Source organism: Lissotriton vulgaris, chromosome 2_1 (genome assembly GCF_964263255.1).
Source record: "Lissotriton vulgaris chromosome 2_1, aLisVul1.2, whole genome shotgun sequence".
NCBI classification, from domain to species: domain Eukaryota; kingdom Metazoa; phylum Chordata; class Amphibia; order Caudata; family Salamandridae; genus Lissotriton; species Lissotriton vulgaris.
Window position 1 is genome coordinate 313,291,656 of NC_141687.1, and position 12,729 is coordinate 313,304,384.

Below are 12,729 nucleotides of genomic sequence, written 5' to 3' on the forward strand. Positions count from 1 at the left end.
TTTGCTGCGCAAAAAAGATGCGCAGAGCGCATCTTTTTGGCGAGGCAAAACCTAAAAAGGGGTTGTGAGGTAGGGCTGCACAGGCTGTGAGGTAGGGCTGTGCAGCCCTACCTCACAACCCCTTTTTAACATTCCCAGCCAGGGAAGTGAATAAAATTATTTTTTCCACTAGCCAGGGAATTTTTAATTTTTCTGCCAATATCACAAGGTCCCTACACTTCACCAACCTTACTGACACTGCACTAACACATAGTCTTTCATCACAAAAAATAGTGCTCCCGCGTAGCTCGTAGGTCGCAGCACGCCCCGCCCCGTAGAGGGACGGGAAGACCCCAATGATGAAGCATGACACTAAGGGATTCTTAGTGTGTGAGGGGTATTTTAAAAGCACATAGTGCCTTCATCCCACTGATCTGATGAATAGCCTCACTTTACACTCCCTTAAGTAAAAAAACTGTAAAAATCTTAAATCTAACACTTGCACTTTTTTTGATAGAATCTTTTTGTTTATGTGGATTATTTTATTATGCATGAAAGACTGGTTTGCTGTCATGTCCCCCGATATACATTTTTGTTAGATTCATCAGCTCAGTTGGGGGAAGTCAGGGGAAACTGTGCAAGCATCTTGTCTGAGCCAGCGATTTAAGACCACTAATTTGCCAACTCCCCATTACTTTTGAATTCCTGACTGGATAAGAGGACATTGCCATAGAAAGATCATAAATGAGCCGAGCTTCCCACATCCACGTCTACAGCCGCCCTCATTTAAGAAAGTGAATTCCGGAAAGAAGTCTCCCATCATAATAGTAAGCTTCTGAAGCAGTGTTTGGGATGAGTGTTCCACCAGGGTTGCTAGGAATGTACTATGTGCAATACACAAAAGGAGAGTACAGTGTATCCAATCCCCTATATTTTGCTATTTCCCACCATTCCCAGCCTGTAGTAGCTATTATATCAGCTTCAGTGCAGCATATGTCTACAGCTGCCAGGTTTGTTTTAAAAACTCTTGAGATAAGTAGACCGGTACATTAATGTTATGATTTAATTATTTTAATTGATTTGATGATTATAATTAATGATATCCGGCCAGCTACTGACAATGGGAGCTTGATCCATCTACCTACTTGTACTCAGATATTCTCATGAACCACTCTAAAATTCTTCTGTATTAGCTCAGTCATCTCTCTGGTAATATACTCCCCAAGGTATATCAGTCCAATCGGTGTCCACCAAAGAGGTTATTCCGCTGTCCAGGGGCTGGTTTTATCTGTTAGTGGGAACGTGTCGGACTTTTTAACAACTGGTCTGCGGGGGCAAATAGCCAGCGAAACAGATACGGTATATGGGCTGTATTTTCAACTGAGTTTTAGATATATAATGTTGTCTGCATATAATGATACTAGCAGCGTTTCAATTTAAAATAGATTTCAGCCCCCATCCCCTTAGGTGGATGAAATTCAAGTGACCAGGACACCAACAGTTCAATGTATGGAGCAAAAATCAGGGATGAGAGTTGGCAACTCTGGCGTGGCGGTGCCTCTACCTATGGAAAAAGCTTCAGCTTGCACAGCGCTGAATTTCACAATTGCTATACATAGGCTGTGTATACAACAATGTGAGCCTATCCACTTAAGCAGCTGGTGCGTGTACTCACAATCGAATGCATCAAACGACTTCTCCACATCTATTAATATCGAAGCTGCTGATATTTCGGGGTCCATTCAATGGAATATAGCCATCAGTATGCCTAAGCTAAATGCATTTAAATTGTTGAAGAATAACCCCAGATTGTGCGAGGGGGACACATTTTTGCATTATAGAATTGTAATCTTTTTTCTTTAATTTCTTTTTATTAACCATCAGAGTCGACTTTACAGAGCATTGAAAATGTACACATAGTTCGAGTCTAGAGCAATCATAAGCATACATGTACAGGTAAATGTGGCTAACAACCATGACTATGGTGCAAGATGGTCGTCCGACACAGGATCAAGGGGGGGGGGGAGCACAGATACTCCCATGGTAGGTGTTCGATTTGTTCCATATAGAGGACCATTTATTGGCCCATCCACGGGAGACATAGAAAATCTTTTCCCTACAAATACACCAGTTCATGTCATTTTTCCAGGAGTCCACCCTGGGTGGGTCTCCCGCCCCCACAACTGCGCAATGTTTTGTTTGGCTATCATCTGTCCCAGTGTAGCCCAGAGTTTGTCCCTGCTATTAAGGTCAGTGGGCTAACAAATATTTAAAAGACACCTTTTGGCCATTTGGTTACCCCAATACATCACTCATGCACTCGTGACCAGTAGGACTGGATAAGAGGGCATTCCCATAGAATGCGCATAAATGAGCCAAGCTTCACACATCCACGTCTACAGCCGCCCTCATCTACCAGAAACATAGACCAGGTGGAGGATCTTTAGCTTGATAAGGAGCAGTCTATTAGAGATTGCAACCTCCCTCGGGGAGGCTAGAGCCTCCTGCCACTCCTCGTCATCTATCTCCAATTCATCTCCCTCACAGCGGCGCATCAGAGGATCTGGAGTGTTGTTTATCAGCTTTTTATACGTCAATGATATAACCCCATCTGGCAGGTAACCGTCCAAGAGACTGTCCTCTAAAGGTGAAGCGTCCGGTAGGGAGGTGTCTTTGGGTAAGTTTGACTGTAGTGCATGTCTGATTTGCAGATATCTGAAAAGCGCCGAATCCACGAGCTCGTGGCTCTGCCGCAGAGCAGAGAATGGTATAATTGCCCCGTTTTCCCAAAGGTCTCCAATTGTGGAGATTCCGATCAGGTCCCTCTTGTCAATCCCTTTTGTGGTGCCTATTGTACCCAATCGTTCAGAGTCCCATAGAGGGGTAGCCAGAGAGAATTTTTTGTCCCACCCCATGCTCCTGTTTGCAACATGCCAAATTGCCACAGAGTGCTGGGTCGGTCCCGTAAGGTGATATCTCTGGGGCCTAGAGTAGAGAACTCTGTAGTAAATGCCTCCCAGGTAATAACCACTTGTACATTCTATATGTCGGGTCATCACCCTGTCTATATATATATATACACAGTGGTTAATGGCCGCCAGGTGTGCGGCCCAGTAATATTGTTTTATGTCTGGTAAACTAATACCCCTGTCATACCAGCTCAGGACCACCATCTGTAGTGCTAAGCGTGGCCGTCCATCCCATAACAGATCTCTCTGCAGACTCTCAATCTCGCCAAAGTATCTGGCTGCAACTAAGTCATGGGAATTTTGCAGAGCGTATAAAAAACGTAGCAGTGACATTTTGAATAATGCCACCCTTCCTAATAGTGAGAGCAGAAGTTTCTTCCAGGTGGTGACATCATTTTTTAGTCTATTGAGTGGGGGGGAGTAAATTGCGCTCGTATCGGAGCCTGAGGTCCGCTGTGATAAAGATGCCCAGGTAGCGGAAACCCTCTTTTGCTATTTGCATAGGACAGTCGTGAGGTAAGGGGGGGGGGGGAAATCACCACTGAGAACATACAGGAGGGACTTAACCCCAGCTAATCCTGTACCCGGAATATCTCCCAAAGATGGTAAAGATGTCGAGCACGACTCATAGGGATGACATGGGGGTGGCCAGATACAAGAGGATGTCAAGCTTAACAGTCTAAAGTGTCCGCCACGGTGGGTCCCCAGCATTACGAAAAGAGTTCATACTTATTTGCTCCAGCTCGAAGAATAGATCAGTCGACAAGCGTAAATAAAGAACAAAGAAAAACAAATTAAGATCCCCAATTCCAACCCAACATCCTCCCACCCTGCACTCTGGGCCTCAAACTGCCCATCAAACACTATGCAGAGTGCCTGTCGCCCGAACTGGTAACTAACTGTAGCTTAACTTTGGGGGGGCGGAGCTAGTTCCCACATGAACCCTCCCCTAGTGGAAAAGAAAATTAAGGCTCCTACTTTAGATTTAAAGGCAAATAGATCTACCATTTGTCAATACGGTTCCCCACTTTGTAAGGACAAGCCCCTACCCGGGTCTCTACACGCTCAGCACCTCCCAGCATAAGCCCAACCATACCTTCAAGAATCTCAGTACATGCATCTTACGGTTCGGAGACAGTCAGAGTCAAAGGGCACTCATCTTTGAGCGTTCTGATCCTCCGCACTTCTCCAGCCCTCAAGCCAGTCCGCGGTGTACATAGGAGTTTAGAAGTTGACTGAGGAGATTGGAACCCTGGTTGTCATGACGAAAGTCGATTGATTGGTTCTACGAGACAATTTTGATGCGGATGGTGACACTTTCCATGAGTCAAATCGGCAGGGTGTTCTACCAATTTGATGGGGAGGTCACTGTACCCGGAGCACTGAGACACCTATATGGTGTTTGAGACCTCGAACCCCAGCATTTTTTGATGTCTTCCACATTAATGTATAACCCCAGTCCTGAGGAGGCCTAAGAAGAAAATGCTGAAACGTGGTCACATCAACACTTCTAAGGAGGAGTTGTTGTAATTTAATAATCTGTATATCTGTAAAATGCCATACTAGAATTAGGTCCATTAGTTCATATCACCCTAGGTGTGTCCCCCGGACTACCTCCAAGTAGTTTACCCTGAATTGCAAGGGGGACACTAGTGAGAATTATTCCTGTAGGGTTATTGTATATATTGATTTTTTCTGTCTTGTGATATATCATTTTTGTGTTTATTCCATTGATGAGGCGCCTCTGTGCATGAGTGATATGAAACTGTTTTGATATTTACCCAAAAATAATTGGAATTTTGGAGGGGTTAATTCAATGTGCTCTTCTCATAAATTGTGCTGTATTTTTTCCTTTTATACTATTTTCTATTGTATAAATTACGTCCCATACCTAGGTATAACAGGGTGATTTGGGTATATCCCAGTTGATTTTGACTGACTCAAGCCAGTCCGAAGCGTCTTCCGGATGATCAAAAAAGCAAGCTCTACCATCCTCCTCAACCCGGAGGCGGGCTCGGTACATCACATCGCATACTTAACCCCCAATCCCGGAGTTTCTTCTTGACTGCCAAAAATGATCGTCTCGGTTTCTGCACAGCGAGGATAAACTACGGAAAAAAGCAGACCTTAGAGTTCTCATAGCGGAGCGGCGGGGCATTCCTGGCGGTCTGGAGGGTACGTGTCAATCCCGGAATTTTAGTAATCTGCCCAAGAATGGCGGGGGAGGTGCTCCAGGCTTTGGCTTCCCACCCGGGACTCTGTGTGCCCTTTCAACCACGAAAAACTTGGAAAGTTCCTTGGGCCGGAGGTGAGAAAGGATGAGGTCTTCCACAAAAAGATCCGCCGCCTTCACTTCCACTTTCTCTGGAAGCCCTGATGATGCCCACGTTGTTGCGGCGGGTGTGCCCTTCATAGTATTCCAGCTCTTCCTCTGCGTGTTTACAGAAGGTCTGCAATTCGTTGACTTCGCGCTGCAGCTGCCACAGCTTTTTACAGGGGGAAGCTGATCAGGCCTCCGTTTCCCACTGGCTTCACTCCTGTCGGCTTACAGTCCAAGCCTTCGTCGCACAGCGGGGTTGTAACAGCAAGGATATATGCGTTTTCCAAACGCAGTAGGAGCCGGATTGATGTGGCGGATAGTCAGGAGAAATTCACGGGTGTCGTAGCTCCTCTAGCCTGCGGCCATTTCGCTTCACAGATTGGCCACGCCCCCAGAATTGTAATCTGTGCACCAGTATCTTAACCAGACTTTTATTTTTAACACTGAGTAATAACAGTGGTTTATATGAAGCTGACTGACTAAGATTGCAACCTGCTTTGGCAATACTGTTTCGCGCATCGGAGGGGGAAATACACAACCTCTAATAGCCTCGTAGATCCGTATTAGCTGGGGCAATTATGTTGGAGAACTCCTTGTAAAATTCAATGGGAAAGCCATCATTACCTGGAGCCTTCCCATTCACTAATGCCTCCATTGCTTGTTTTAGATTGTAAACTGTTAATAGTGAGTTAAGGAGCTCGCAGACCACTCCCTCCACCCACGCCAATGCTATGTTATTAAAATATTTTGCTATTTCATCTACAGTATAGCCGAAGAGTGAGGTATACAATTGTTCATAACAGATTTAAAAGTGTTTGGGTTAGCTACTAGGTCAGTGAGCATGCAACTATCCTGCCGAAAGAGACTTATTATCTGCGGGTCATCCTTTTGTGCTTTTAGAATCCAAGCTAGCATCCTACTTGTCGATACATGCCAGCTCACATATAGAAATGTGGCTATAGCGACATTTCGATATGTGAGCTGGCATGTGTCGACAGGTAATATGGGTAACCTGCTCCAATGAGGTATATAATTCTGCAGACATCGACCAACTCAAGTTACATCATCTTAGCCAGTGCTGCACTGGTTTGTGAGGTGGTTCTATTGGGTTTAGCCAATGTATCCAGCTGTGTCAAAAATACTAATCTGAAATCGCCTACCCACAGATTAGCATGCTCCACAAACTTCTTAGATACTACAATTAACTCACTGTAAAAGTTCAGTGACCCTACAAGGCTCCCATAAACATTACGCAAATTTATGTTTCCAGTATCCATTCTTGGAGTATGTAATTCACTTTTTGTTTTATTCAAATGTCCCCCCCCGCTGGAGTATGTCAAAAACGAGGAGGAATATCGGTCATCCCCGTGCAGTTGCACAGATAAGAAGCGCTCCTGGTGGTGTGTGAGTTTCTTAAAAAAAATCCTCAATCACCCTTTGTCTTTTAGGATAGGTTAATTCACGTTTTGTGGGGATTATTAACGCCGTGTACAAATAAAGCTGATCGATTTTAGAGTGGTGCAAGCCCTGTTGTGTGCAGTCATGTTGGATCATTTATGTCCTATATACATTACTATGATGTATATGCAAAGTCTCAGTGGTTTAACAACCACACACTGAGAAACATTACAGTGAAATAGGACTTTGAAAGTACATCATAGTAATGTATATAGAAGTCCCTTAAACATAACTTGTCCTCCCATTCTGACCCCAATGGCTGTTAAATATTACCTCCCCAAAGTTTTCCCAATGATCAACCTGGGCAGTGATGTTCATATTCACCATTCTGCGCCCTATGGGATGGGCGAGATGCAAATAACTATTTTGGAGATTGCATCGATCCCATAGCTTATATTAGAGTTTTGCCCATACGTAATCATTCTATTATAAGCGGATGCCATGTGGTCAAGCAGCAGAATACAAAATATTTCTAACAAAATAGTCTTCATTCTCAGTACACTGACCGTGAGACAATTACATTATTGGGTTTGCTACTTTCCCAATCAGCACAGTCATTGAAAACAGTCTCCTCGTTGAGATAACACGTTTCCGTCTATACTAAATACAAACAAGCAGAGATATTAAAAAATATAATAGTCGTTATCGATGCAAGGAGGAAGACTTTTCTGGCTACTGTGACCATGGCTCTGGTTACTGGCTCCTGGCCTGGACCCTCCTGCGGACCTGAAAGGAGTGTCTAAAAATCCCTGCACTGCCTCCAGCTAAGTGAAAAGGATATTTTCCCACTATTCTCCACCCTCAGTTTTAAAGTGAAAATCAGGGAGTATTGGACTTCTTGTTTACAATGCTGTTTTTTCCCTTTTATTTTGATTTCCAGGAATAATTTCCTAGATTCTTGCGCCAACTGTGTAAAGTGAGGAGAGAACGCCACTGGAGAGCCATCGTCATACTGGAAGTCAGATTGAGCCCATTTTGGACACAGTACTGAGTTTCAGGGACACAGACACTAAACAGGCGATGATTGGCCTAGGGCTTTGATCTGGGTGTGGCCTAGGGCTTTGATCTGGGTGGGGCCTAGGGGCCAGGAATCTGTGGAACCTTTCAATTCGAAACACAGGTGTAAAGGCACCTCTTCTCTACAAAGAGCTCCCTGAAGTGGGTCGCTCAGACTCTGCAACACCATTACCCTGATATTATTTCGGCACGAGCGCCCTTCAAGGTCATCATGTTTACATTTCAGTTACACTGTGTGAAGTTCTTCGGAGATGGCTGTCAGTGGTGCAGCAGAGCCTTGACATGAGTCCTCAACATCTGACACTCTGATCTCCTTCTCTGTTAATGTATTACCGTGTCTATCCTGCCTTCTCTACACCTTTGCAAAACATTTGGAAAGTATGATGATCAATTGTTGAGCCAAAAGGGAGCAAACTCTACTTTATTTCTTTAAGCAAGCCAGCTATTACGGATTTAGGTGGTAACTGTTGCCTGCTCTATGACAGTAGATAGTCAGTCATTCCATGAATGTGGTCTTCCCCAATGAATTCCTACTCCTCATGCAGCACACAGCCTGTAATTCAAGTGTCAAACAGGATGATCTCTTGGTTGTCAGGGAAGCCAAGTACTCATTATATGAATTGGTTTCTAGCACCTCACCACCACAGCCATCTCACCCACTGTGGTTGTCAATGCTGTTTTTCACATTGAGGGCCGTAAGGTCACAATCACATAACATTTTAGTCTGGCATATAGTATCCATTCCTCAGAGTCCCACAGTAAGCCCATTACTTGACTACCTGGGCCACAATTCAGATCAGTCCCTCCTACAGCAGGCCAAGGTTTAGGGCACCACCAATGTGTTGTGAATGAGCCAGTGATGGCATACCACAGTGCATTAATCAGCAACTTTCAGTCGAGTTCCTTCTCTGAGTGGGATATTTTTAAGGATAGCCACCTGCCAGGCATGGGATGCGAGCCCTTGTGGGACGCAACCAAGCCCTGTGCCGGCAGAGCTCAATCCCGGTACTTGACAGCGGGTGCACTAGTGTCAGCAAGCCTAGAGTTACCAAACAGTACATGCTCTGTTATGGAGCGTTCTCCTCCCAGTTATGATCTGAAGCAATAAATAGCAAGCCTGTTCTCGAGTTTCAGAGATGGTACCAACAGTATACCTGCGTTTTCATTATCAAATAACAAGCAAGCTATTTCCTAAGACAACTTGTTTGAGGCTCGAATATCAACAGTCAACAGGGGTCGTCTCCAAGGACGGAAGTTGACTCTGCAAACTGGCATGATCTCTGTCCCAATGGTCCTGGCGTGCAATCCCACTTTAAAGTATGTTCTGGTACCTAGGTTTTTGTAGTACTTGAATACCAATCTTGTTTTAGAATTTGAAAACAATAGTGGGGCTAGCTAACACTAAACCAGTGATAAGACAAAACAGACATGGCGACAAATGTGTCAACTGCATTATCGTGACAAAAGCAGGCACACAACGAGCAGACATTTTTAGCATTTCTACACGTTTAAAACTTTACACTTTCCATGACACAAATAGGAACTTCTGAATAAGGTAAAAAAACAAAATAGTAAAGTCAGAAAGCATAAAAATAATGGAACTAGAAAAAGTAAGAAGAGGAATTGTCACCATGCTTACAACAATGTTAACAGCTACTAAATGTTCTTATGATTTCTTCCAATGCTTAAAACTTCTTATACCTGATGACAATTATTTTTTCAGTAAATCAAATAGAAAAGGAGCAAACAATTTTTGTATATGAATGTTGTATTCGTACCCAATGGTATCCCTTTCTGTAATAAATGTATTCCAAACCTGGATTGAGGTTCAAGCTAAAAAAAACTAAGTAACTGAAGAAGTATTTGAAAAAAGTATTCGCTGTTAAAAAAAAAAAAAGAGCAACTCAAAATTTGGACACGTTATCTTCACTTTGAGACTCCCTATTAAAAATCATGTCAACCTCATCATTAAGAATCCAACGGACACAAACACAGCTTCAAACACACCAGCCAACATCCAAGACCAGGAAACAAAGTTAAGAGTCATATTAATTAATGGGAAAGTTACTAGGTCTCTTCGCATATTTGAGGCAAAGGAGTAGTGACTAAGTAAAAGAGCTGCCAAGAAAGCTTGAAGCCCAAGAGAATTAGATTGTTAGCAGCAGAATTTCACACCAACAGCTCTCTAGTGAAACAATTATTCCCCAGTTTGATGAGCCCTTTCGCCTTAACACAATAATGTAAAGCACACATTCACACAGGGTGGTCTTTGCTCTATGTAACAGGTGTCTTATTGTTACCCTGCTCAATGGTAATACTTTTATCCACCAAGGATGAATGAACCCACCAGGACTAGAACTTATGATCATGCAATCAAACACAGATCTCTGAAGTTGATTAATTTAGCGCTAAGCCACCAGATGTACATTTACCATGATAGGAAATCACCCCTTTCTCTAGGGATACATTCTGAAACGAGTTACGTATTCAGAGCCAAGACTGGTGAGCATGAGAGCATGATTGCTGGGTATGCAAATCAGATGCTACATGCTCTTGGTGGTGTTTTTATAGAGGCTATCCCGTCCAATAATGTTCAATGTAAGAACAGGTCCATTAGTCTTTTGTACCGCAATTGTGTTTAATTCAGCCATTACCAGTGCAGAATAAACTTACAAGATACATTATTCGGAGTTCTCCCAAAATCTGAGATCACAAAAGAAAACATCTAAAATATTGTTTAATTTAACATCAGAGAACACATATGATATTTTACGGTGTTGGTGGTGTTCCATGGCAAAGCATCTCATTTCAAGCCAGTTCCCTTGGCTATGGACGAACCGGACATATCTACAACATGCACATGGTTTAATGTTGTATGAGCCCTTGATAGCAGCTGTTATAACAAAGGCTGCCTAGGTGTCAGTTATAAGAATGCCAAAGAACGTTATATCTGAAATTAAACCTTACAAAAACACTCCCATGTTAGTTAATTCGATATACACGCTGTCATGTGTAATAAAGTAGAGTTCATCCAGGATAAGGTTAACAAATAACATTTATTCAGCCCCAACCAACAGTCAGCTAACAACTGACAAATATGGAACTTACATATTAGATGAACACTGGTGACAGGTGGTTCCAAGCTCTAAGTTCTAGCATGGAACCAGACCACCACACAGAGACAGGTCATCCCACTTCTCCCTCTTAAACACTAAACAGGTTTAGAAGTCCAGCAATAAAATAGACAACAGAAACATATGAAGAAACAATAGAAAAGGTTCCTATACATAATCACGCAAGTGAACAGGAGGCCTGCGTACTCTCACACTCTTACGAGAAGAATCAGTATGCAAATCTGGAACAACAACATTATCTTCACATTTCCCTTTACCCCCAAAATGAGAAACACGACTATTGTTCCAGATACGACCATCCTCCGTCTTTACAGCATTTTTGAAAATTTTTACAATGGTTCTAGGAACAGAAAACTTTGACCAATTTTGACAACCCACAGGAGCCCTAATCTTTACCACTTCCCCTACCTTGAATTTGGATTCTTTTGCAGAGTTTCTCCTATCTACATACAACTTCCTTCGCCACTGTAGTTTCAATTCCCTTTCTCTCCATGCACCCACATCATTATTTTTTCCACCCTTGTCTGCAGCCATCCAGGCAGGACACAAACAAGTATTAGGCGCCCTACCCTTGAAGAGTTCAAACGGAGTCTTTCCTGTAGTTGAGTGTGGAGAGAATCGATAAGCAGAAATTCTGTTCTGTAACTCCCTTCTCCAGTCCAAATTGTTAACCCTTGCCAACTGAATGCTTTCCTTCAAAGTCTTGTTAAGTCTCTCCAAAGCACCATTTGCCTCAGAATGATACAAAGAAATCCTCTTGTCAACTATACCACACCTACTGAGATAATCCTCAACTTTCCTAGAACAAAATTGTGGCCCATTGTCAGAAAGAATAGAGTTCGGGTAACTCTTGCGCTTAAAGACAGACTCCAAGAAAGAAATAACAGACTCACTTGTAATCTCCCTCACCAAACTAACCTCCACCCATCTTGAATACAAGTCCAACAAAACCAAAATAAACTGAGTTTGATGCTCACCATGTAACGGCTCCACAATATCAACTGCAATCTCATACCAGGGGGACCTAGGCAACCTTCTGCAAACCATTGGGGAGTAACATTTATTCAGCCCCAACCAACAGTCAGCTAACAACTGACAAATATGGAACTTACATATTAGATGAACACTGGTGACAGGTGGTTCCAAGCTCTAAGTTCTAGCATGGAACCAGACCACCACACAGAGACAGGTCATCACATCATGTAGTATGAATTCAGACGTTTCAGCTACGTGGGAGAGCGAGGAGGACATTCATAAAAGCTTGAAAGCTTCACAACTGCTGCATCTTATCTGCCTTCACCTCAGGCCTAGTAAGATAAGACAAGTAACCTCTCACCTGCAAGCTGTATCCACGTCACAGTTCTTATCAATGTAGCATGGACTTTTGCCACCCAGTTCAAGGGTGACTGGCGTTAAGTGCTTGGAAGCAGCCTCCATGACTATCTTCCCCACGCTGGTGCTCCCAGTATACAAAATGTGATCAAACCTCTCCTTAAGAAGTTGAGTTGTCTCTGCCACCCCACCGTTGACAACTTGAAATGCCTCCTGTTCATAGAAAACAAAAAGTAATCCGTCTCAGAAGAAATCTCTACAGCCAGAAGCAGGGCACATGCATGATCGCTACACAACTGGGCAGGTGCAAATGACTATTTTCATGAAAGTGGATTAGGGTTAGGTTACTTACCTGTAATGATTAAATATTTTAGAGATTTTTCGAGTGTTGCAGCAAATTTCTGAGCATGTTTTGAGGCTGAAGCGAAGGAGCTGTATTAGTGCAAGAGAAGTGGTTAACAAAGAAAAGATAGTTTCTCGGCCAATGTTCAAAGCCTCTATCGTGGTGTGCTAATATGGA

At 43.2% G+C, this 12,729-nt stretch overlaps 1 protein-coding gene across 2 annotated transcripts in view; it reads right to left on the reverse strand.

Moving 5' to 3' along the window:
- The window catches only part of ALDH3A2 (aldehyde dehydrogenase 3 family member A2), a 391,270-nt gene that overhangs the window by 253,948 nt on the left and 124,593 nt on the right, over positions 1–12,729 (reverse strand). For both annotated transcript variants that reach the window (XM_086955006.1, XM_086955005.1), the window contains exon 4: positions 12,214–12,422. In XM_086955006.1, coding sequence (XP_086811132.1) covers positions 12,214–12,422 — 209 coding nt within the window. The remainder of the gene's footprint in view (positions 1–12,213; positions 12,423–12,729) is intronic.